The sequence below is a fragment of the Acartia tonsa genome, chromosome 5 (assembly GCF_053477335.1).
Source record: "Acartia tonsa isolate MP-2025a chromosome 5, ASM5347733v1, whole genome shotgun sequence".
Classification (NCBI taxonomy): Eukaryota; Metazoa; Arthropoda; class Copepoda; order Calanoida; family Acartiidae; genus Acartia; species Acartia tonsa.
The window spans coordinates 6304333-6332245 of record NC_137264.1 but is presented as its reverse complement, the minus strand read 5'-3'; the positions used below and the strand labels follow the sequence as shown (position 1 = coordinate 6332245).

Sequence of the window (27913 nt, the reverse complement as noted above, 5' to 3'; positions counted from 1 at the left end):
AAACTAAGGGTTAGGGGGTGGGGGCGTGTGGAAGGGGGGCAGGACTATTAAGAGAGGAAAGGATAAATATTCTGATAAAAATTTCAATAAAGAAAAATGATATATCGAGGGTTTTATATTGTTTTAATATTTAAATTTTTGCTTGGCATTTGACATAAAACAAGAACTCTGTATCTACCTTATAGTATGCTATTCTTATAATGAAATTATAACTATTATTTTAAATTATTACAAAGATTTCAGAGGGACATTTTTTTATCTTGAGAAATTTATAAAAATCTCCATTGAACTTATATTAGTTACTTAAGTTTTTGTCAGATTAATTTCTTTGTAGAATATCTGTCCCTTTCTGCTGTTTAGGACGGACTAAGGGTCAGCTGAATTTGAGTTGCTGATTGTGTACACAGTTTCCTCGGGATTTTCTCACCCTATCTCAATATTTATCACTAGCTAAAAAAAGCTTTAAACTTCACAAAAATCTAAATTTGAAAAATTAAAATTTTGAATGTATAATGTATAAATCGTTTATACATTCAAGTTTGAAGTTTTTTTAGCTAGTAGTAAATATTGAGATAGGATGAGGAAACACTGAGGAAACTATGTACACATTCGGCAACTCAAATTCAAAAGACCGGATTAAGGACATTCCTATAACCTTATTACGATCAAGGATATTCTGACAAAGGTTGTGAAATTATAGACCTTACAAGATAAATTTCCAGCACTCTTTTTTAAGAAACTATTCAATTCATTTTTAATATCAACATCAACAACTTCTATAAAAGCAAGGTATAACAAATCATACTAGGGGACAAATGAACAATTAATATTGAATATTTAAGTAGTCTAAACAACAATTGCTTATAATGCAAGATGGTAAATATGAACAAGCTTACATTTTAAATAATATATATAAAGAGCCTTCATTTTATGGACCTTATCATACAGGAATCATTATGTCAATAATACGGTTTATAGGACAATTATAACACAAGAAAATTGTGTCAAAAGATCAGAAAAAAGAAGAAAAACATTTAATATATTATACTATTTGGCAGGTAATATCTTCAAGCTCTTTATTTTTGTAATATTAAAGTGCAAATGCCTTGTTCGTAACCTTCCTATTGTTATCTGGGCAAGTTTGAGAAGTTTTGTCAAAATTTTGCCCAAATAAGGAAATTTCGTAGGGTTTGACCGGTCGCTACTCGCGCACAAAGAGACTGACCTCTACCCATTTTGTTCCCCCACCTCCCTTTTAAGTTTTACTTTTCCCGCCTCCTTACTTTCCCCTATTGTGTCAGATATAATGCGCTTTTAACGGATCATATTCTTATCACGCAGCCTTTCTTTATTTACCTAAATTAATGAAAGTGACATGCTTAGGTACTGAATTTTTACTGTTTCAAATTTTCTTATAAAACCGATTGGTTATCTTTTACTATAAAGTTTCTTATGGACCAAGAAAAGTTTATTAAAAACTATTTTGGGTGAGGATAACTACTATGAAGCTCAAAAAGTATCATATCATATTCAAACCCTGATAATTTCAGCTGTCAATTCTGAATAGGAATAGAGAAAATCACAAAAACCTTAAAACCCTCTATCTTGAAAAGGAACTGGGAAAATCATGAAAACTTAAAAATCTAGGAATCGATCTAGCACTCCAAATAACAGACAGATGGACAAATCAATGTATAGATTAGATGGGCATATGTCATACGAATCTTCACTAAAAATTTCAGATGTCTATCTTGTATAGGAGCCGTGAAAATCATGTTTCCCCCATAGCGTTACGGACTGACGGACAAGAGTAGCTTGGCTGCTAAAAAATAGGTCCGAATCACAATAAGAAGAAGGCCAAGGCACTCATATATTCCCCTCTGCTTATTTTCACTGTTTTCATACGCAATTCCTGGCCTTAATGTATTTTATAATTTAACAATTAAATTTAAGGCAAAAAATTAAAAAATTTATTGTTATATTATCAAAAATGAAACTTTTTGGGAACCACATTGGATAAATGACTGAATATGTACATTTTACAGTTTTTGGGAATTTTTGTGAGTATGTTTGTTTTAGAGTAAGCCTAGAATTCTTACTCTTTTTAAAAGCGAAGCTTTTCTATAATTAGAATCGGTACATTCGTTCGTCACAGACGGATAGCTTTTTCTGTTAATTTAGGCATGTTAGACTTGTCCTATCGAAACTTTCAAACTTTGCATGGTGATTCCTTTAGTAGTTAGGTAGAAAGCGTAGCAACTCTATAATCATTACCAGAATGTCCGTACGTCCATTTTAAATATGATCTTTTTACTTTTTTAACAACAAATTTTTATGTGATCTAATCATCCGATTGATCTGATTTTTAGTATGAAGAATCCTGGGACAACAAAGTACAATGATATCCGGCTGATTTCTAATACCGGATATCTGATTCCGGCCGGATGTCTTGCCACGTTCGATATCCGGCAAATAAACGAATATCCGGCATTAAAAATCAGCCGGATATCCGGTATCAGGCCGGATATTGAAAATGACCGGATATCCGGTATCAGGCCGGATATTGAAAATGGCCGGATATCCGGCTCAACCCTAATAAGAAGTATGATTTCATTCTTAAACTCCCCAATTAATATCATTATTACTATTACCTCCTCTAAAAATCATATTGTAGTGAAAAAGAAAAAATTCTCAAATGTAAATTTGATTAGTCTATTCTGTTAAGTCTAAAGGAATAGATAAATTCTTTTATTTCTACAATAGAATTTTCTAATTAAACGCATACATAAATGTATCGTTTCCTATAGTAAATATTCATAAAAAAAACGCGCACCAACTATTCTATTTCCCAACAAGGACAAAAATCAACACATGAGGCTCCGAATATTTTAGTTTATTGGCATAAACATCATCAGGGTCTAAAAAAATATTATTTTTTTTTACAAAAAAGTATAAGAAATGTTTATATACACAATAACATAGAAAAAATAGAGTAAAATTTAATAGATAGAAAGAAATGAACAAGATAGAAAGATAGAGCATAGCACCAGTAGGAATCATATTTGACGTCTTTAGTTATGACGCTGATATTCGAACCTATCACCTTCCCGACAATAAGTGGATGTGCTACGTGTTATTTGCCTATTAAAACTTTTTTTCTAAATCCATAAAATTTTTAGCAAGTTTTTCCTGGTTCAGCCCCTAGAGCATCTAGAGCCTAATAAAATAGCCTAAATACAACATAGGATGTAAGTAAAGCTTCCCTAATATAGATAACTTAATCAGATCAGAAATTACAGACAAAAAACCTTACACCTTTATATAAAGTCTAAATAGACAATTGAAATTGCAAATCTTTACAATTATCATGTAGTTTTTACGAAGTTTGAAAACGAGTAGAAAATAAAACAAGTTTCAGTAAAAGGTTAGTTCCTCTTTTTCAGATGTGTCAAATGTTTTATTAAAGTCAAATTTACAATAAATATCATTTTCAACTAGCAATTACATAACAATTACCTTTACAGGCGATTTGCTGTCCATGACACTTTAACGTCAGGTCCAACAACCAAGGAAAACAAGGGTAGCCAATCTCTACTTTTATGTTTAAAGACCCGGGTTATTAGGCTAAGTAACAGACAACCAAATCTTTAATTGCACGACCCTTGACTGAAGAGTCTATCTGTGCCTGGTAATGAGTTGTTTTGGGCCAAGAAATTTACCTTATTATGTACTAGCGGATACGCCCCCCTAGAAGCCTCTAGGAGCACTTAAGGTAGGAGGGGGAAAAGTCGAACTCATCCCATTCTAAATTTGTGTTCAAAAGAGTAAAAAAATATTTTTTTGGGGGAAAGGGTAAAGACACCCTCCCAAAAAATAGTTTAAAACCTTCCCAGTACCCACAAGAAGCTTCACTGTAAAGGAGAACAATATCAGTTTAGCGGTTAGCGAGATCCTTCGGTACAAACAAACACACAGACATCCTGTTACTTTAGTATGAGGATAAGCTACAAGAAATGACATGTACTAGAGTACATAACTTCATCCTCTCCCCCTCATAAAATCATTTTATTTTTTGCCTTGGTGACTAGTGATATAGGGTGTCATTAGAAAGGTGAAATCTCTCTCTCTCTGGCTAAAGTTTCATAAAAAAAATTATATTTAAATTATTTAGATTATTTATTAAGATAATTATTAATATAATAACTAAAATGAAAAGGTTAAGTAAAAATATATTTATACGATTGGCTAATTTTAAAAAGTGTAATTGCTATAAAGTTTTTAAAAGTTTAAAACTAGTATAATTTTGTTTATAAATAGCTCAAGTTAAAACTTTCATAATAAAGAATATTATATATTTTTTTGGCCTGGTTGGTTTAGCTAAAAAAGGTATAAAACTAACTTACACAGAAAATCTTTTAAACAGTGATAGATTTACTGACAAATGCTTGTTATAGAGTAGCAGCTCTAGTAAAAGTTTAAAATATCACACAGTGATGAATTTACAATTACACGATATTAACCCTTTACAGTCGGGCCCCTTGCCGCACCTTAATCAGTCGGGGGGGGGGCGTTCAACGCCCCCCCTTATTATCTCAGTTCCTATTAGAGCTAGAGGGCTAAATTTTTTTGTGCAAGTCCCCTGTTTGATAATGAATTTCCGACCTTTTATAAGTCTAAGTCAATTTTCGCTTCCTTCACCCTTTTATTTAACAACCTTTGTTTTTAGGTCCTTTTTTACTTAAAAATTTCAAACGGCTGTAATTTTCTTATTTTTGAAGCTAGAAGAAAAATTTTTTTCCAGAAAATGTTTATCTTTATGTAAATTTTACATTAGAAATATCAAAATATAAATTTCAGCGGCCGCAGCTGTACTTGGCAGCTGCCAGCCGCCGCAGTCGGCGGTCGGCGGGAAAACGGCGGCGGATCTTCATGAAATTTTAATACGTTATGTAGACATGTAAGAAAAGCTTAAGTTTAAAATTTGAAGTCTCTAAGTCAAAAATTGCGGCCACAGGAGCCTTTTAAAGATTTCTGGAGACCTGGAGGATCAGGACCTGCAGGATCATACCTGGAACCTGAAAGTGACTTGAACACCTGTATTTCATATAAGGATGTACTACTAGAGGTTTTTTTAGTATTTTGGTATGATAAAATGCTTTGTTTTAGTCAAAAAAATATTTTTGCTCTTTACCTGGATGACCCTGCCAGGTTTGCTGGCATCCTGTGCCCGCCAGGATGGAGATATTCAAAAAATTCCAACTCTCAGTTATGTGTCATACCCATACTTAAAAAGTCAAGCAGTTTGGGCTCTTCATCTTTTACACACAGAAAATGAGATAGAAAAAACCGGATGGGGGGGCGTTCAACGCCCCCCCCCCCGACCGTTAAGGGTTAAAATAAGAATTCTATAATACAACTTTAATTAAGAGTCCAGTTTATACAATAATAATTTTAAATTTGAATATCAAAAATGTAAAATAATTTAATAGAAGAAAATTTAATTTACAAATATAAGTTCTATTTCTAGTTACGTAACAACTCTTTTTAAAAGCGAGGCTTTTCTATAATTAGGGTCGGTCCGTACGAGATAGATAGCTTTTATTCGTGAATTTAGGCATGTTAGAATTGTCCTATCGATTTCAAATTTTGCATGATGATTCCTGTAGTAGTTAGGTACGAATTAGAAACCGTAGCAACTCTATAATCATGACCAGAATGTCCGTACGTCCATTTTAAACATGTTGATTTTTCTACTTTTTTAACAACAAATTTTTATGTGATCTAATTATCCGTTTGATCTGATTTTTGGTATATTGATTCCTGGGACAACAAAGAAAAATAGTATAAGCGAAGCAACTCTATAATCAAGTCCTAAAACTGTAAGTATGTCCAAAAACATTATCCTGTATCAAGCAGTTTTCCAACAAATTTACTTAAATTTTGCTTCGACTCTTTTGATATTTCTTTTATATTCTGATTTTTCAGTTCATACACTATACAAGTGTTAATGTCCGTTTGTCCTACCGTTTGTCCTTCGCTTTTATGGATGTTGTCATCCTTGTTTAAATATATCTATTTTGACCTAATATGAAATAAGAAATTTCAGTAAAAAACAAAAATATACAATGAATCGGTCAGATCATTATTCTGACCGATCCAACTCTCTAAAAGTTTCAGGATAGTAGCCAAACATTTCCAGATCAGGTGTCAGCACTCTAAAAAAGAATTTTTTTGTTAATATTTCATACTTTTATGTAAAGCAGTAAGGGTTTTTTTTTGTCTGAAGCTTAAGATCTCAATAACTTCTAAACCGATTGGATTTTCTATTTTAGGTATGCTCCTAAAATGGCTTTAAGATTTGGGATATTTTTAGCCCCTTAAAATACAGGGGCCCTAGAATTAGATTCTATGGGCGTAGCAACTAGTACTGTTAATAAACTAACTTAATACTTAAATATTAAAGTAAATGTAAAAGTATACAAATGACGCATATATAGCGTAAATAGCAGTTTAACCACGTCTGCTTTTCACCGCAACACGGACCAAACGGCGTCAGAATTCAGGGCATTAACAATATATCATAATATCATACTGATGCCATGTCAGCCGCGTGAGGTTAATGATAAGCGTTGTAGCGATGCTCTAACCTATTCTAGTACCATGCACATTTAGGATTGTCACACAGAGATTGTGCAAATACTCAAGGGTAAAATAGTTAATAGCCAGTAAAATTTGATAATGCCCTATATTTTTTTACATGAATATATTTAAAGTAAATATCATATTTATTAAGTATATTTGCGATAACTTTTAATTAATGAAATCTTCCAATTTTTAACCTGTACAAAACGGACTGCTTAATTGCTTCAAGATCCATGTCAGATCTATATAGGAAATAAATGTCTATAAACGAGCTCAAGTTTTCCAAGGACTATTCGTTGAAAACTCATAGTGCTCCAATAATCCATAATAAACTCTCATTGCCCAGAACGATAAGACCCATTATTTTACTTTATTAAAAACAAATTCATTTTTTTCATTTCATGTTGCTATTTACATTATAATGAAGTATTTAATTTCTAATCATAAAAAAGAAAATTTAAATTTATGATATAATAAATCTAAGAAAACTCTGTTTTAAAAGAATTCGATTGTGGCGACACTTTGTGTGTTCAAATATTGAACTAAAATTGTAATCATATAATAAACCCTTTGGTGATGGTAATGTAAAGAAAAAAATATAATTTAAAAGATCTTTTTAAGATCATTTAAATTATTAAATATTTACTTCCGTTTAAATAGTAATGCCGGGTGAGGAAAATAGATTTATTGAGAAATATATATGCATATAGAAAACTGGCCAATAGGGAGATAGTTATATCGAGCCAACTCTAGTATACTATATGGACAATATAACTTCTTTATATTATTAAATGATATAAATATTAATATTGTATGAAATATTCTCAAATAGAACTTAACGACCTATTTTAGTTTTCTTATTAACATCTGTTTTTACGTTTTATAGCAATAAATAATCTAGATTTGTTAGCAAGTCATTAAATTGAAAATAAATTTATTATAATTTAAAACATCTGTTTTTTGAATTAATAAATTTTATGATTTTTTTAAAATGATTCAATACGTTTAACATTTTTTCATGGATTCTTTTACATTTTTTGTAAAGGTGCTTCTTATAAGTAGAATAAGCTTAACTGCTTCCAAAAAAGTTGCTATCTTATATCATCTTGCTCCAAGACAATAAGAAAGTGGTTGTACCTGACTAAATCTTCATAGACGGGTTTGGGCAGTCTATTTATCAAATCAGATGTACTCAATCTAAAACAAAATAATGTACAAAAATTATTAAACGTTAAATTGATACCAGCTAAGCAAATTTACAATTCAAAATCTTCATTTAAATGTTTGCTAATTATGGTTGTTGTCCTTGATTTAAAAAAATTACTGTAAAGAAAACTTACTTTGATTTATGTTGAGTTGGATTCTCCTGAATTCCTTTGAAATCTATCTGAAAGGAAAAAAATTCAATGCAAATGAAAATGTAAATTAAAAGGGATATTTTATCTTTAAAAAAAAATATTTGGCCATTCAAGAAGTAAATAGAGCTTTTCATCAAATTTTTGCTTGAAGGACATGTTCTAGTGTCAGTCTGAATGAGGTTAAACATCCTCTTCACCCGTAAAATTGAAATTAAGAATCCTGCCTTCCCCTTTTCTGAACCTTTAATAGTTTTACATCCCTCTGATGCAAATCTGTATAACCCATGCCGATCTTTCTTAATGCCTTAACTTTACCTAACCTAACCTGATCATTATTTAAACTTATTTAAGGATAGAACTTAACTATCATATTGTTAACAAAATAACCATTAACCATACCTTTTCAATTTTGCCCATACATAGAAGATCTCGATCAAATGTTTCTAATTTTAAAATATACTTGTAAGGCATCTGAAACATAGTAAATTAGGTTTAGGTTTACAGAAATTAATTGAACAAAAGTAACCCCTTGATAAAAATCATGCAAGACAGACATAACTGACAGTAGGACAGATATCCAGACAAAAGTAGAGACAAACAGACAGAAGTATGGAGACAACTATATCATGACAACGCTTTTATCACTTTTACTATTCCAACTTGATTTTTTCTATCTATGTTATTCTAATTAAGTTAGATTTTTAAACAATTTAAACAGATTTATAGATTTTATTGATTGCTAATGATTATTACAAAATGTTTTTATACAATTTTCTGAAAGCCTAGGAATTTTATATTTCGTTTGCCTAATTAATCTATCACTAATCAATCATTCTTTTTCTTATTATGTATAAAAACACTTGTCTGGTAAAAATGACCGATAAATCTATTATAAAAAGGATGACAACATCCACAAAAGTGAAGCTCTTAATAGGAGGACAAACGAACATTATAACTTGTAGGTGTCAGAACTGAATAAGCATGATATTGCTACTTTAGGAATAGGTACCTTTAATTATAGAAATAATGTTAATAATTATTTAATGATGGCAAGTGTTTTATAATATACTAGCGGCTACGCCCCTAGAGGCCTCTAGGGGCACTTGAGGAGGAGAGAGTCGAAGTTAATAATTCAATTTCTTATTTTAGATTTTAAAAGAAAAAGTAAAAAAAATTTACGTTTGATGTTTGTTTTTCGTTGAACTCTCTTTCTAAAATTGAGAAATTTAAAAAAAATTTAATTTCTCTAGGGAGGGTGGTGGTACCCTCCCCCAAAATAGTTATAAACCTCCCAGGGACATATGAGAATCTACCCTGTTAAGGAGAACCCGATCGGTTCAGTGGTTAGCGAGATCCTTCGCTACAAACAGACAGACAGACAAACAAACAGACAGACATCGTTCTACTTTGTATTATAGACAAGTAAAAAGTTGATTCTCAATTCTTTGGAATATAAAAATGGGCATCAATTTTAATTTTTTCTCCAAAAATAGTTTAAAAAACCCTTCCCTGGACCTATAATAGGCTTCACTGTAAAGGAGAACCATATCACCTAGGTGGTCAGCGAGATCCTTCGCCACAGATAAAAAAATCTTACTACTCTATATAATAGGATTATCTTTGAATGCCTAAGACTGTCCGAATTTTTAACCCTTATAGATCGGGCCCCAATTCCGGCCTTAATATATGGGGGGGGGGGGGGATGAAGCCCATTTTGTTCCGAATTTGTATCACTTTTGTAAAGTGCGACTCCAGTTACGTCATATTTTTCTTTCCCGAAAAAGGGAAGGGAGGAAGAAAATCTCTTCAAAAGAGATGGGGAAAACCCCCTTTTCTCTCATCTCTTTTTTCTTCCCCCCTTCCCTTTTTCGGGAAAGAAAAATATGACGTAACTGGAGTCGCACTTTTCAAAAGTGATACAAATTCGGAACAAAATGGGCTTCGTCGGGGGGGGGGGGGGGGCCCGGGGGGGGGGCTAAATTATCTCGGCTCCTGTTACAGATAGAGACACAAGGGCTTCACTAAGAGATTAATAGACAGAACAAGTGTTCACAAAGCATCGCAGAATTACTGATTTATAGACAGAAGGTCACAAATTCTTCAAAAGTAGCTATGCTTTTCAATATCGTGAAAATCAATAAAAGTGCCAAATAAATACTCACCCTACAATAGTCACAATGCATGTATTGGGGGAAAAAATGACCATTTACTCCTTTGCAACCTACATCACTGAAATATTTTATTTGTAGACTTAATACAAGCATTTAACACTGATATTTATCTTTTTCTGACATCTAACCATACAAAGTTTTCTGATGTTTATCTTTGGTGAAATACAGGGATCTAAAGGGATAAGACGATGGCCTATAAATTTATATACAACACCTATGATAATACTCAATATTCCCTCTCTTGTAGATTAAAATTAGTGGTTGAAACGTTTGGACTCTCAACTTTTTGAATCAAAATTCTATTAAAGTCCCCAAAGTTGTTAAGCCAACGAATAATAAAACGTTATTAATTACTCTCTGAGTGAAATATGAGCATCTGCTGACTGTGATAATAATGTTAATGCTGTTGTCTGCATCTACTTATCACCAGCACTTATCACCATTAAAAATTTGAAAATTACCTGCATTTTTCTTTTAATTCATCAATGACAAATTTAACCATGGAAGTAAATGATAACTTTCCATATCTCTTCAGAATTTCCATTCGACTAGAAAATTTCACATTGAGAATTTTTAAATATAAACCTTTTTAACATTAATTATTACCAGGAAAGATTTTCTTATTTTTCCTCATATTTTGCCCTTTTTGAATCAAAACTAGTGATTGGGCTTCAACATTATTACAGTGAACACACTATTACACTATAATTAGCTATGCAATAATTAAGTAATTCTTTGGTATAAGAGATAAAACTATTTGAGTCAAAAGTGAAATATTTTCAAAAGACAAATTTCAATGAAATAAGCAAGTAGTTTATTGACTAAATACTGTTAGAATAATTTTCACCTTTCATAAAATGAATTGCTGTCCAGCCTCCTTTTCAATATTTTGTTTTTAAACAAAGAAACAACTCTGAAATAAATTTTTTAATGAAAATGTGGGTAAAAAAGTTTTTGGTTATTACATTTTTGATGATGAATGACTACATGCCTTATAAAAGATAAATTTGAATTCTAATAAGTCAGTTTTACTTTTGTTTTTATTGTGATGTCTTTTTATACCAATTTACTTACTATATGTAGTTGAAAAATTTTAAACTTAAATAAATTACATGTCCATTTTTTTAAATACGTGTTGTGAAGGTAAATATGATGACCAATACCTTGCCATTGGATGTCGTACCACACTGAAAGACATTGAATTCTTTACTAAATCTCTAAAAAATATATAATTATATAAATTTAACAATAATTTCTATTTTGAAAGCATATCAACACTAGAAGAAAAGTTATTTGTCAAACTATTGCTAAGGGATCTGTATAACAGGGGAATCTAATAAATGAATAGCAATAGTGAAACACATATATGTTAGCGGAAAAGCCACTAGTGTAAAGAAAAAAAAAGATAATAAATACATAGGGTCAATATTTGTTGCAGCCATTGAATTAGAATTTCATTTTTGAAGTAAAAGGCAAAAAAACTGCCGGGTATTATGCTACTGCTTAATTTTTTAAAAGTTATTTATAATTTGATACCTTTTAAATGTCCAATCCTTCCTTTGAGTTTTTCTGCGCAACATTGGAGCTATCTTATTCTGCTTTAAGTTAAATAAAGCTTAAATACAAATAAGAATTATTTTCTCTCAAAAAGTTTATAAAATTCAGAAATTGGCTTTAATGTTTATTGTCTGTTTGTAGACTAAGAATTAAACACATACCTAAATACTAGATAATTACACTATTTATTCTTACCTTTATGACCTTTATGTCCAATACTGTAAGAAGGTTTCATAAGGCCTAGAAGCTGAACAATTTCAGATGACAAAGTAGTAGATGCGACCTAGAAAATTAACAAGTTATCATCCAGGTGTCTCCTTTCCAAAAACATAGTCTCAGGGCAAGGACTTCTAAGCTTTTTTGGGGGGGTTGGTAAGATAAATATCTTAAAAGCATTTTTTGGGGGGGGGGGAGGGGGGGGGGTTCTATTGAATTTTCAAAAGCACACCGTTAGCCCCCTTCCCTTCCTTTAGACGTTCTAGTATTAGAGGTAGGCCTTGTCTTAAGCTACAAGACTGCAGCTGGATTGAAATTTGCTTCTTTAGTTGTATAGTTGCGGCTGTTCCTACAGCTAAGATTACTAAGCCCTGCATTGTCTTATAAAACATACAAAGTCAAATGCTGGTTATTGTACATTAGAAAAATCTGAATTATAAGATATTCTAGTGTGCCTTTCTCAAAATAACATAATAATTAAGTTTGGCAGGTCTTTGTTACTCATATGTCAACCTATATTAGTGTATAGCTGTATTACCCAAGGATTTAAAAAAAAATTTAAACCTAAAAATATCTTAAATGTCTAAGAATAGTTAAGTATGTTAGTAAACCACAAATATCATGATCTGATCTATATTTAATCTAACTATGATGTAAAATCTAATATTAAAATCTAACCTTTGCATGTTTACAATACGCCAGATTTTCTTTTTCCAGGTACAATATGGAAGATTTTGTAGCATTATATTCTGGCCTTAAACAAATATTTATCAACATAATTGCTTCAACTTCCAAGAAAGAGGGAGGTCATTTTCTAGTAAATCCCGTAAAGGTGTGTGTTATAAGGCCTAAAAATAGTAGTAGAACAATAAGGTGCTCTATATATTTGTATTCCCTATTGAATAGAACAATAGGTAATTTTTTTTTTTTTTTTTTTATAACCGTACCTGGAATATCTTTAAAAAATACGAAATTTCTATCAAACGCTTTGTTTGGCTCAAACTGACAAAAATTAAAAAAAATATAATTATAATAATAATGTTTTCTATAGGTACAAGGTAAAGGTTAAGAACAATCTATACCATTAAACAAAGGAGAAAGCCATTCTTTACAGGTTGATTTATTATAATTATTTTATTTTTTATTTTTGCCAGTTTGAGCCAAACAAAGCGTTTGATAGAAATTTCTTATTTTTTAAAGATATTCCAGGTACGGTTATCAAAAAAAAAAAAAAAAAATTTCTTCCCTATTGTTCTATTCAATAGGGAATACAAATATATAGAGCACCTTATCGTTCTACTACTATTTTTAGGCCTTATAACACACACCTTTACGGGATTTACTAGAAAATGACCTCCCTCTTTGTCAAAATTATTTTCATGTGAATTTATTTGCCAAGGATATGTGATATAGACAGACTTACATAAGTTAATGATAGAGTAGACTTAATGTTCAATTCAAAATGCAAACAGATTTTTAAGTATTTATTATATTGGATTAAATGCAGTTTTTGAGTAAATAAGATTATATATTGATACTATATTTAGAAATGATTAAATATGTTAATAAGTCAAAACTACTGATTATTCAAAGCTGGATAGTTCTGAAGTAGCAGGATGTCTGTCTGTATATCAGGACACCAAACAACAGGATGACTGTCTGTTTAATTAATACAATGTATTAATTAACTGTGCACTTTGAAGGGGTAGAATATCTGCCTATGCAAACTATATAAAGTAATAGGATGTCTGTAAATAGCTGTATTGGTCTTAATAAAGACTCGAACCCAAACCAGATAATGTTCTGTGTTAGGACTCTCAATATCAACTGACTTAAATGTATTTTCTCTTTATTCTTTCTGAGAGCAATTAAAGAGTAATTAAGAGTAACTACTAACATATGTCTGCAAACTTAAATATATGACATCACAACATAAATATATGACATTTACCCCCTTCTGAAACCATCCAGCTAAGCATGGTTTCACCATCCATCAGGCTGATCTAATAAGCTGGGATCAATGTCTTCACTGGGTGAACCTACATCGAAATTAACCCCGGCCTCAAGTCCTTCCTCTCCTTCACCCACTGGAGGAGGAGTGTTCAGCGCCCCTCCACCAACCTCAGCCGAGACATCCACTGTTGCCGCCATGACAGTATTACCCGCTGCAGCAGTTACGGGCCCTTCTACAGCAACCATCACAGCATCATTTACCGCTGAGGCGGTATCATTCGCAACAGCCACCTCTGCAGCAACCGCTGGTCCATCTGCCGGCATTGCCACCTCCATATCAACACCACCAGTGACCTGAACACCTCCCGAAACCAACATCACCCCGTTGTTAGCCTCAGCACCACCAGAAGTTCCAGCCTGTTGCAACTGCCAATATGCCGCCGCCGGTAAGTCATTGTTTATCCTGCGCCGGATCTCGCTAAGCTCACTAAAAATATTAGACAGGTGCCGTTGCACTTCAGCCTCTTTTTTGGCCATCTCAGAAATAGCCTCTTGAACCTTAGTTCCCTGTCCTGCCAAAACACTTTCCACCTGTTGGCCCACCTGCTGTCCCAACTTGGTTGAACTACTTTCCCAATTATCAGTCATTGCTGTCTGTACACTCTGTACCATATAAGAAGCCTTTTGCTGTGCAGTAGTAGCCACCATTTTCTGCATCTCCGTATCGACCTTCCTTATACAGTCCATTAGATCCCTCTTATGCGAGGCCAGCATATCTTTAACCCGATTATGACTGTCCGTCTGCCAAAGTTTCTGTGCAGTGTTCAAACTTTTGACTGATTCTCTTACAGCTTCACGAATTTTTTCCTCAATCATAGGCTTTAGAGTCACAGCAACAGAATTACTGATTCTACCTATATCTTCATCACTGAGCGGCGCTAAGCCCTGTCTGTCATTCTTGCGTTCAGCCTTATTTCTCTCAACCTCAGCACGTAAATCTGGTAACTCCCTCTTTTGTTTAGGCCCAAGAGAATCTGCCCCAGCAGGCCGCTTGACCACGCCCCTTCTGGAAGTACCTTCCCCAGCATCATTATAAGCCTTGCTGGCTCCCCTTCTGGAAGTACCTTCCCCAGCATCATCATAAGCCTTGCTGGCTCCCTTAGTCCTGACCGACCCAGCAGCCTGATTTGGCACAGACTTACCATACCTGCGCCGTCCCTCACCAGAACCAGTATCTGCCACCTTTCCAGACTTGTCCGATGGAGGCTCAATCCAACTGTCTACCTCTGAACCACTCTGTTCACTAGGCAGACGATCCCTGGAATCAAGCTCAACTTCAAGACTCACGTTGCCAACATTGTCCTCATCATCATATCCAGGCTCATACCTGGGCGATTCTACATCATACTGCCTCCTATCATCTCTTCTATACACAACATGCCGCCGATTAGATCTACCAGCATCCAACATCTCAACAGACGGTTCATGCTCCTCCCGCCGACCAGACGCCCGCTGATACCGCCTTTCGTTTCCGTCTCCATTTCCTGATAATAATCAATAATTAAATATTAACATATTAATATTTTAATATTTTAACATTTTTCATATATAAGACGACATTCAAAACGAAATACTTTTATATAAATTATATTTATCAGGGATGCCAAATTTTAATTACTGTTTTCCCGATAACGCGAAAATTTAACGCAGTTACACAGTCTGCCTAAACAACCAACACACAGCAATCCAATAACCACCCCAGCAGCACCCATCACAGCCATAACAAAATGCTGCCAACTATCAGTCAACCAATCAATTGAGGAATTATACAAATGTACAAACCAATCTTCTGTCACCTCTACAACAAACGCATTTGAATTAGCAGCCAATTCCGAAAGTTTAGCCTCTTCCACAGACTCCAACACCTGTCCTTTCTCTCCCTTATCCAGCAGATGCTCAAAATTCAATGGTACCTTCAACCAACTATCCTCCAGCCGTTTAGTCTGAACCAGCTGCATTCCTGCCCCCTTGTTACCTAGATATAATCCAGGTTTAACTCTCACAAATACTGGATTTTTCCTACACTCGACAACCATCAACAAGGAAACATTTTTAACTAATCTTGTGAATGGTTCTACAGCAACAATTCTATTATCCATAAACAAAGAAAAATGACCAAGATAACACGGCAAATTTGCTCCTATAGTCACATTTAACCATCTTTTTTTACATACAGACACAAGCTCCATCTCCCCTAGATGTTGTACCAACAAATTTCCGACTTGTTTGATGTTGGAATGAAACAAATTATTCTCCCAACACCCCTGTTCTGCCTGCAAAATCCTTTCCACCTGCTGATATGAAGAGGTTAACTGTAATAATAAAGCACCATCCTCCTCCTTTTTCCGCATCCAAGGAAAAAAATTCTTTTTAGCAGTTGTAATCCACAAAAATACATCAGGAACATTGGTATGAAAGTAATGCAAGTCAGTCAGAAAGTCAGAAAACTCCACTTTTTTCCCCAGTTTCAATCCCAACGAAAACTGTGGAGAAATCACCAACCAACTTTGGCCACCCTGATTATTAGCATCATCCGCCATATTAGAAAATGTAAACAAAGTTAAATTTACAATTTCAACAGTCCGAAAATAACTAAAATAACGTCTATCTTCCTGTGATTTATTGTGAACTATCACTCGATCAAGCCCAAGCCGCAGATCAGACTCCAGACAATGTGCACCAATGAATTGATCCTCAAGAAAACAACTGTTATCAGGTAACATTGAAATTTGTATATTTTTCAAATAACTTGTAATCTGAACTTCTTGAAAAGTATTAGGCACAAAGGTATTATTTAAATAAATACCATCCCCTCTGCACTGAGGGTCAATCCCATACGTCATCATATCATCATACAGGATGGTACCATTTATGAAATAAGTCAGTGACCGGTCATAAAACGCTACAGGCAACCGTCGTCCATCTATGTCTAACACCCTCTGTTCCTCCATCCTTTTACAATCTTCACTAGAAATTAACTCATCACTACTAACAACAGCTGGTGCCCCTAAATGTAGGTGGCTATATTTGCCGCAATACCAGGTGTGAACCGTTCTGTCGACGTGACATTGTACCGCGGGCAAAAATCTCACTCCTACTTTTTTTAACAGATGACCGCTGATTGTTCCATTAAACTCATGCTGACCAAATACTGTACATTCTGAAGCCCTCAACTCAGGACCGTCGCCAACACACTCCTTTACTAGCACAGGTATCATATCAGCCCCACAGGGTATCAAACACAATCCCCAAATTAAAAAATATTTACCTGATTTGAATTTATTATTATGACCAGACATTATTAGCTGATAACTGTTCACCAATGCACCCGCAAATATCAACTGATTTAGCCTTTCATTGCAGGACAACTTTCTACCTACTAGCTTTGTCAGCACATATTTGTTATTAAAATAATCAAATAACAATTCATGAACTCTTATTATAATATATTTTTTTTTAAATATTTATATGTATTTATATAATTTATAATTTTTCTAAAATAATTATTATCAGCTCTCCTTTCCCTACTTTCTCCGTCCTCGATTTCCTATCTGAACATGTACCACAGGACCCCCTACCTGAGATCTTAACCTCCTCCCAGTGTCCCATAAATATTTCGCCACCCGTGATCCACTTTTCTTAATTGTAACTAATCTTTCAGGTGAAGATTGCGGCGGCGCCGTAGTCACAAACGACTGTTCTGATGGAAGCTCAACCTCGTCAAAATTACCCTCAACTACAGGAGCAGGCACCACAGATTCATCTGTCACTCCCACCTCTACTCCTTCACCTACAGGTATAATTTCTCTATTTCCATCTCCTGAAACTCTGTCATTATCAACCTCAACCTCACTCTCCTTCTCCTGAATCCCGTCACTCTGTCTTTCCTCTGCCAACTCAAAACCATCATTTTCAGATGACAAATACACAACATCTTCACTCTCTCTCTCCTCTACAGTTTCTCTCTCTACAGGCATATTGTCAACCTCCAAAAATATCTCATCGGACGGACAAATTTCAGGTAAAGGAAAAACGTTAAAATTAACCTCCTCCCCTAAAACTTCCGTTCGAGCATGAATTTTTCGAATTTTATCCCTAGCCACAACCTGATTTTTCTTGATGGGATTATTCCCAAAAGGTGCCAACTCATACAATGCATCCGAAAATTTCTTAACTACAATAAAAGGCCCTCCATAGAAAGACTGTAATTTCTTGGACACGTCAGTTTTTACAATATTAAAGAAAGCATAACAAACATCTGTCACTCTTAATGCTTCCCTCTGTATTCTGTGTTTATTTTGAACCTCTAAATATAACTTGGATTTTGTAGAAATCCTCTTAATTACATCCTCCATATTTTTCAGAAATTCCAAATACGACCGCGAGGATGAAGATTCAACAGACGGGACTGGTGATAGAAAATCGAGGGGAATACGTGGCTGCCGACCAAAAACTAGAAAAAATGGAGAATATCCAGTTCTAGTACTCTTGGAGCAGTTAATCACCAACGTAGCCAAAGGTAATTTTTTAGCCCAGTCTTTTGTTCCATGGTTTTCATCTACTTTCAAAGCAGCATACAAACTTTGATTTTGCCTCTCTACAGGATTCGAATTTGGATTCCTGGGGGGAATTAGGACAGTATCCACCCCCAATCCTTTCATCACGCCTTTAAACACACTGCTTGTAAAATTTGTACCCCTATCCGATCTCAAAGCTCTAAATAAACCATAGGTAGGTACAAAATTTTCCAATATAGCCTTTACAGTTGTTTCAGTTTTAGCATCAACCAACGGACATGTAAAAACATATCTAGAAAATAGACAAACCATGATTAAAACAAATTTAACCGTCTGTCCCTGATGATAACATGGAGTCCAAGGTCCAACTAGATCTACTGACATATTAGCAAAAACTTCACTACTTTGAACAGAATGAGTTATAGGTGAAACATGTTTAGGATTACTTCCAGCCTTTTTCAAACATGTAATACAACTTCGTATTCTCGATTCCACAAACTTGTTCACGCCAGGCATAAAAAATCTCTCATTTATCTTACGTATTGTCTCCTGCACACCTCTATGTCCAGAACCATATCCACCATGAGCTGAATCAAATATATCATTGTATAAAGAAAGAGGCACTACAGGCCTCTCGACAAAACCCCCTTCGGCCAAAGGCTGTCTGAAAATTACAACCCCCTCTAGCACATACATATGGCCAATAAGATTGTACAATAGTTCTTTTCTGCCCGATAGCTCCGCCCTCTCATAAGACGACAACTGTCTCCTTTCCAATATCCATAACCTTATTTCATTTAGGATCTCGTCCTGCTGAAGACTACTTTGCCAGACAAACTCAACATCCGCCTCATCCTCTGCAGAATGTACCTGCATAATAGAATAGATTTGATCCAGAAATGGTGAATCATTCAGGTAAGGATCCAAAATTTTATTATCTGTCTCTCTACACTCCTGACAATCCTTCAGTCGATGGTCCTTACAATCTAACTCAGTTCTCGACAAATAATCTACATTCACATGCTTAGTCCCCTGTCGATGGATAACTGTAAAGTCAAAACTTTGCAAGAAAGTTATCCATCGATAGGTGACACCGTTTATTGATCCTTTAGCCCAACGTTTATAATGCACTAGTGAAATACTGTCTGTCCGAACCAAAAATTCACGAAACCTACAAAAGTGTAAAAAATTCTTTAATGCATATACTAATGCACCTAATTCTCCTTTATAGGAAGGATAATTTTGTTCTGCAGCATTACACTTTTTACTACAGACACCAAACACTCTCTCTACACCATCCTGTTCTTGCGAAATAATCCCTGCAAAATACTGAGAACTATAATCTACATCCACGATAAAAAGATTAGGATTATCCCATTGAGGATAGCCTTTACACATTTCAGTCTTGAACATTTCCATAAATTCAGTCCATACTCTGTTCAATTCTTCTGTCCACTTTATTATAGTGTCATTCCTGTGACTATCCAACATGCACGACCTCTTGGCATAATCAGCAAAATATCCTCTGTAATAATTAGTAAATCCCAAAAATTTCTGCAACTCCTTCCCTGTTCTAGGCTTGCCCCAATCCTTAATCCGTTCCAAATATGCAGGATTCATTTTCAATCCATCGGCACTAATAATATGCCCCAAATAATGGCATTCTCTAGTCAATAAATCACACTTATCTAAATTCAATTTCAGGTTGACCTGCCTAAGAACTTGAAACAGTGCCTGCAGATGCTCTACATGTTCCTCTGGACTTGATGAAAACACGATCAGATCGTCCAAGTAGCTGATACAGAATCCATACATACCTGGCAGGATAGACAGCACCTTATCCATCAGAGCACAGAACAGGCTGGGTGCATTACACAACCCAAATGGCAACCTGTTAAACAAATACATCCTGTTTGCTGCACTAAAAGCTGTCAACGGTTTAGAGTCTTCATCCATAGTCATCGAATGATAGGCAGCTGTCAAATCAAGAGTACTGAACACCTTGCCAGAACCCAGCTTCGTCAGATTATCCGAGATCAGTGGCAGCGGCCACGCCACCCGCTTAGTCACGTTGTTCAGGTTGCGGAAATCGATGACAAACCTCAACTTAGCCTCTGCTCCAGGTGCAGCCTTCTTTTTCACAGCAAAAATAGGACTAGACCAATCCGAGAAACCCTCCTCAATAATGCCAGCATCCAGCCATTTGGTTAACTGTTCCTTCAATTTAGCATCGTACTCTGGATTCAAAGGAATATTTCTGGCCTTCACAGGTTTAGCTCCAGGTAACAATTCTATATTATATGTCATTAATCTACAATCACCAATATCCGAATCATTCATTGAAAAGATATCAAAATTTTCCAAACAAATTTTAATAATCCTGGGTTTCAATTCTGGATTTTCCTTAATCATCTGGTTTTCATCTAACTTCAATTTTTGAATAATAAACTGTACCCGTTCATGCATTTTTTGCCCCGACAACTTTTCTGGCTTATCCAATTCATTAATTGTTTTATTACAGGTAACATCTTGATTATCCATGATGAAACAATGCCCCATCTTCACATTTCTCAGCAAGGTAATAGGTTTTATTGACGCATTAACCACATTAACCACACAGGACCCATCTTTCCGCGGCTGATACACCCCCTCAATAATCATAATCCCATTGCCACTTGTCATCTTAGAAGAATTAGGGGACACGTACCAAAGCCCATCATTCTTTAATCCAGTCACATGCACCACAGCGGTAGATCCTCCAGGATAAAAAATAGTTTTATCCAGCAACTTCACATTATACTTCGTTGAATATAACTCTCCAAACCCACCCCCCTCCTTTATCCCTGGCAAGGTAGGTTTAGATGGAATTTCAGAATTCATTCGTCCGGACAAAATAGGAATTTTCTGTATCTCCGCCACCACCTGTTTCTGTAAACAGGAATTAATGGGAACAGATTCCCCACAAAATTCAAACTTATCTTCATCCAAACAAATATTAATTTTATTCTTTTTCAGGAAATCAGATCCAAGATTTACCAACCTACTCGTCACCTCAGGTACATAAAATATCTCCGTAAACACAGCTTGAGTTCCAGCAAATCTAAATTTCAACTCAACATATCCAATAATATTAACTTTCTTTAAATCTACTGAATATGCTGATAATTTAGCAGGACAAAATTCAATTCCATGTTTATCAAGAATTTCTCTAGATATCAAAGAATTAAAATTATTTCCTGTATCAATAATTCCTAACTCCTTCACCGGAATATCAGCCCCAGGCACAAGAAATTCTAAATCCGCACAAATAGGCATTTTCGTTATCTTCAAAAACGTCACAATCTCTTGAAAACACTAGTCATTATAATTAATTAATATATCCATATATTTTAGATATACATCATTCCACTACACAGCAGTCAGCCCCCCATCTGTCACCAGCCGCCAACATACTGTTCAATTTATGAAATCCTGTACATCTCCCAGACTACCAGCATCACACAGCTACACTCCAAGCCTTTTCTTATACAAGTAAGTACCTCTCGAAGTATTCAACCTTGCATAGGTACCTATCAAAATATAATATATAGTAGATATATATATATATATAAATATATATATATAATGTTTTCATTAACACGATCACACCTTGACTGAAGAATAAACAAGACAGTAATACTTTATAAAGTTGAGAGCAATAATGTGAATACACAACAGCAAAATTAACTATTTACAGTACTATAGCCTATATAATGAATATGAATAAAAGAACGATCTATAAATTTCATCCTAAAATGAGATCTATACATCGAATCAATCATATCCATTACATAGGATACTGCTGAAAATTGTTTCTGGCTATGTCAGCAATCATAGCCTCATACTGTTTCTCATCTCTGCTCTTTTCAGAATCCACAACAGGCCCCACCTGATTGCCCCACCTATCCACAACAGGCCCCACCTGATTGACTGTCTTCTTCAGAAACTGCTCAGGTATTACCCTATTATTAGGCACCCCAGGACCCTCTTTTTTTTCGCTACCGGCTGAGAAAAACTTGGCTTTGGTCTTTCCTATGCGAGAATCAGGAGCTGGCGGCTTGCCGTCTCTCTTCTGCCAGCAACTAGCCACTACATGACCTTTTTTCCCACAATACCAACAAATCATAGTTTTAGCCTTCGAATTCAGAGCCCCAATCACGTTCTCAACCTGATCCCAAGGAATATCATCATCCCCTTCAATCCACGCATTATTATCGTCAATCTCTGTCCTGCCCTCCATATCAGATACATGCACTTCACTGATTACAGGCCTAGCTTTTACCTCCCTAGAATCCTCTAGCCTCAACCCTTCCATAGCCTGAGAATAACAAGACGTTACATTTTCAGGTGACACATGTCCAGAACGAGCCCAGCTTATATAATGCTGACCTCTGCGAATCAAATAAGTCAAGAAAGCACTGTAATCTTCCAGGTAATGCATAGATTCAATGAAATTAGCCATATCTCTAGCTAAATCAGAAAACAGCAAATTCTTAGCCACATTATTGTAAAAATCACGCCAAGATTGTCTAGAAATTTGACCAGGGTGCATAAGCCTAAACAGCCGCAACTTAGCATTGAAAAACACATCCACATTCTGACCACTCTTTTGTTTCAGAGCGTAAAAGAATTCGGTAGCCGACTCTGTATCAGCAAAGGGTATCACCAACCTTCTTATCAACAGGTAATAACCTAAAGCACTTAAGGAAGCATTAGCCTCCGGCGTAATAAGCCTCCCCATCTTCTTCCCTTTGCACTCAAAAATCCTATTGTACAGGACGTCCTTGAAAAGCATAGGATCCTCCAACTTTGCGAACCTAGCAACCCTCCATAAGGATAAGAAATAATCCTCAAAATCAATGTTTCCATCCCAAAATGGAGCATCCCGCACGAAATCACTATCCCACTTGACTCCTCTTACAAGACAAAACTCCTTAAACTGCTCCTCTACAGTCTGTTGGCTTACACTACCGCCGGCCACCTTTTTATAGGCCTTAAGCACTTCAGCCCTTTCCTCAATTAAAGGAAATATATCCAACAATTGATTCTCATATTCGGTCAGACAACTCTCACGAACATTCATCCAATTTCCATTCCCAACAGGACCTAAAAACTCAATCTGCGAAAACTTCAAATGTCCAGGAGCACTTTTCCCTCTTTTAGCCTCAAAATTTGTAGAATCCAATTTAGCCTCCACACTCAAACGATTAATGAAAGATGTATTAAACGAATCATCTCCCGTCGCTTTGACTGCAGATACACTAGCCCCCATACTTGTCTCATACAAAAAACCGCTAATATCCCCATCCACTGGCAATTGCGCCACCTTTTTCTTAATAGTAGCCAAATCAACATCATAACCTAACTTCTTATGCTCATCAGAGTTCTTAAACTCTTTCACCTTATTCTCCAGCCGTTTATTCGCCGCCGTTAACTTATCCACCTGACCTTTGACAGTCGTATGCTCCTGCAACATTGCCCTAACATATTTTTTTATGCTTTCAGGCACAACGTCATTCTCCACCTCGCCCAACGCCAACTCCACATTCGCATTGGCACCTGCACCAGCATCCTCAGCCGCAGCATCCTCCTCCTCCCAATTTTCGGGAGTTCCATCATCATCCTGACTGTCATTCTCCCGAGGACGTTTAGGCGGCCGTCCACGCTTGCCTTCAGTTTTACCCCGCTCTCCTTTTTCTCCATCAGCCATATCCGAGCACTGGAACTAGATCCGCCGTGAAATTTAGATCAAAAGAGTTAAAGAATGAAATTCCACAGAAACCTGAAATATAAATCAAGTTAGAAATATAAAAATTAAAACAAAACTGTGAAAAATCCGAGATAAAAAAATATCTCAAAAAGTGATTGACTTCAAATTAAACACCACTTCCCCCACCCTTAACTCAGCAGCAGGTCTAAATAACACGTAGCACAATAAGACTGCGCCAAATGTGATATAGACAGACTTACATAAGTTAATGATAGAGTAGACTTAATGTTCAATTCAAAATGCAAACAGATTTTTAAGTATTTATTATATTGGATTAAATGCAGTTTTTGAGTAAATAAGATTATATATTGATACTATATTTAGAAATGATTAAATATGTTAATAAGTCAAAACTACTGATTATTCAAAGCTGGATAGTTCTGAAGTAGCAGGATGTCTGTCTGTATATCAGGACACCAAACAACAGGATGACTGTCTGTTTAATTAATACAATGTATTAATTAACTGTGCACTTTGAAGGGGTAGAATATCTGCCTATGCAAACTATATAAAGTAATAGGATGTCTGTAAATAGCTGTATTGGTCTTAATAAAGACTCGAACCCAAACCAGATAATGTTCTGTGTTAGGACTCTCAATATCAACTGACTTAAATGTATTTTCTCTTTATTCTTTCTGAGAGCAATTAAAGAGTAATTAAGAGTAACCACTAACATATGTCTGCAAACTTAAATATATGACATCACAACATAAATATATGACAGATACATAGTTTTCACTTAAAATTTTTTAAAAATCAAAACCAGGACAAAATATTATTTCCATTTTAAAATATCAAACAGCTAACGTTTTTTTGATGACTTTTTACATATTTGGGGCATTTAAAGAAAGGAGTGCATATTTGGACACACATAAATAGTGGTTTGCAATAAAAACATGACTAAACTCTGTGGAAAAAAAACTATTTCATAAACTTTCAAGTTATAAATACCTTGCTTCACAAAAGCTCTTTATTCTATTTTTCCTCCATACCTAAATTGTGTATGGAGGTTACAATGAAATCTTAACTGAACAATTAAAAATTCATTAATTTTGTTTGTAAAAGTGTTTTGTCATATGATTCTATTCCGGAAAGATTAATTTATCATCAAGTGTTTTGTCTTTGCAAATGTAATGAAGCTTGCAAATGAGTGGTGTTAGATTTCTATGTCAGAGTAATAGTAAATAGATAAATATTACAAAGATACAACAGAGAAATTCATATTTAAATAGTTAATACCAATAAAAAAGTATTGCTAAAACTATACAAGAAAAACCAAGAGTTGATGTGAAAAGCCATTTCTGAGATACTTTGCTTCATAATTACAATGAAATACCTGGTCCTCCAAAAATGTAGTACATTCATCGGAATTTTTAATTTCTTTCTTAACTTCTAGAACTTCCCTTTTCTTTTCTATCTGCAGCTGTTTAATAGGAGCTAGATCACCCATTTTAGGATCTTTCTTAGGTTTAATATTTACTGTAAGCTTTCTTTCTGAGTTTCCACCCTGAGAGAAGGCACTATCCATGTCAGATGGTTTCTTTCCATAACTGTCAGGATTTTTATTGTCTGAAGATTTAGATTTGAATCCTAATATTGATCTAGCATGGATTCTAAGATCTTCTGGAATAGAAATGTTTCCAATTTCAACTTGCTCTCTAAAATAAAACCTTATTCAACAGTTCATATTCTTTCTTGAAATTTTGTTTAGTAAATATATCAAAAATATATCATGAAAAGGAAAAAAGGTTAATGTTTAAGCTTATAAAATTTGTGACACAATCCAAAAAAATGTTCCCCTTAAAAGAAAAAAAAAATGATCAATACTGGGATGCTCCTATCAACTCCATTTGGCGAAGCTTCTAAGATATTAAAATACCTCCAACCCCAAAAGTGAAATCCAGTTTTTATTTTTTCCAATCTTAATATGGATTTTTCAAGTATGTATTCGTCAGTCTTTTTTATTACAGTGCATTACACACCAAAGATTAACTTATAGTAGAGGAACTTTACATAATTGAAATTTTGGCAAAGCCAATAGCCTATAATACACGATGAAGCTATGAATTTCGCCAACTGCTGGACAAATTGGGACTAGGTCACTATTGGCTATCAGACAAAAAAGGTCATTGAAAATTGGGGGGGGGGGGGGGGTGTAGTTTTCTGTATGTACATCTATACTGAGCGTTGGCATTTTTTTAATATATAGATCCTGAGATCCTGGCGGGACCAGTTACCAAATATTAAGGTGCGGAAAGGGCTCGACTTTTAAGGGTTAAATAAAGCAAAACTTACTGAGAATGAATGAACAATGTGAAAAATATTATGCCACATGAAACTCCAATGATATTTCTAAATAAAACAAACACTATGCTTAGATATATATGTAGTTATTCAGTTATTATAGTTATTTCTTTCCTCGCCTTTAAGGCTACCTACAACTTTCCTTAAATTTGCAATTGAAACAACCTAGCAAAAAGCAGATACTAAATTTTAATTCTTTGATATTATGAATATACTTACATTATTTTTTTTCTAGTTAAAAACATTATTTCAATTTTAATTTATATCTCACTATAATTGTAAACTGTGGTGCTTCTAGCTTTAAAAAGAATAACTTTGTTCAAGTGTTCTTATTGATTTACTTGAATATTTGTTCAAATCAATTACATGAAGGTGGTCAATTGTGGACAAAATAACAGATGTTTTCTGGTTGAAAGAGGATAGGGAATCAAAAAAAGTTTTAGTCATATTTTAGAATATTGTAAACTTTTTGTGTTTTTTAACTTAATGTGAGTTAAAAGGTTACCCAATAAAATTGATATGTTTTATAGTTTCTTGAGATAGATACATAATGCATATATCTCAGATAATATTAAAGATACTGCATTGTTTTGATATTATGATAGATTTAAGGCTTGCATTTCAAGCTTGCTGTAGAGTGACAAAGTTTCTTTTTTAATTGTGTCTAGTTTTGTTAATTGGCTGTAGTTACTGTATACATTGCATACAAGAAATTGTAAACCTAAAAATAAAGTGTTTTTTTTTCAAATATTTTCAACAGGTGCCTTTATTTGTGTAAACCTTGCTAACGTGTGAAAAGTAATCAAAATTCCTTTAATAAACATAAGATAAAACAAGATTGGTTTTTCTAAAACTTATGACCATTAGATGATAAAAGTAGTAGTTTTTTTGTAGCTTAAGATTTTAATAACTAATTGACCAATTGAGTTCTTCATTTTGTGTCAACTAAATATAGGTCCTAGGATGTTTTCTAGACTATTTATTTTTTTTGGTTATAATTCTTGAGATGGTTACATGATATTTATTTGCTTTCCTTTCCATTTGAATACAGAGCTCCTTGGTGCTTGAATACACCTGACACTAATAGAAACAAGGATTCTGAAAATGATATTTTTTACTTTTTTTATTGTTAGTATTTAAAAAAAAATTATTAGATTTTTGTTTATATCAATCTGTAATTACAATGTTAAAATATTTTTACCCTTAATAATAATATACTATAAAACCAGTTCACTGATTTCTTTTGTTTAAAATAAATTCTCATAAAGAAGAAATGATTTTTTTTATTTACAAACTATTCATTTTTTTACACATATAAAGTTGCAG

At 34.3% G+C, this 27913-nt stretch overlaps 2 protein-coding genes across 2 annotated transcripts; one reads left to right on the top strand and one right to left on the bottom strand.

Moving 5' to 3' along the window:
- Nucleotides 1-6001: 6001 nt before the first annotated feature.
- On the bottom strand, nucleotides 6002-26935 carry LOC145318631 (carbohydrate sulfotransferase 12-like). The gene is made up of 15 exons (XM_080160029.1): nucleotides 26807-26935; nucleotides 26579-26635; nucleotides 25620-25941; nucleotides 25235-25275; nucleotides 12623-12698; nucleotides 11924-12011; nucleotides 11708-11786; nucleotides 11335-11388; nucleotides 11019-11084; nucleotides 10633-10719; nucleotides 10163-10229; nucleotides 8400-8471; nucleotides 7983-8029; nucleotides 7780-7839; nucleotides 6002-6215 (listed from the first exon to the last, which is right to left on the bottom strand). Exons 1-15 carry the CDS (start codon nucleotides 26830-26832, stop codon nucleotides 6143-6145), a joined length of 1215 nt encoding a protein of 404 aa, XP_080016155.1. The 5' UTR covers nucleotides 26833-26935; the 3' UTR covers nucleotides 6002-6142.
- Nucleotides 20567-22474, top strand: LOC145318610 (uncharacterized). Its single transcript, XM_080159999.1, has 5 exons — nucleotides 20567-20756; nucleotides 20996-21052; nucleotides 21490-21530; nucleotides 21868-22005; nucleotides 22384-22474. The coding sequence occupies exons 1-5, from the start codon at nucleotides 20567-20569 to the stop codon at nucleotides 22441-22443; spliced, it is 486 nt and encodes a 161-aa protein (XP_080016125.1). The 3' UTR covers nucleotides 22444-22474.
- Nucleotides 26936-27913: the final 978 nt, after the last annotated feature.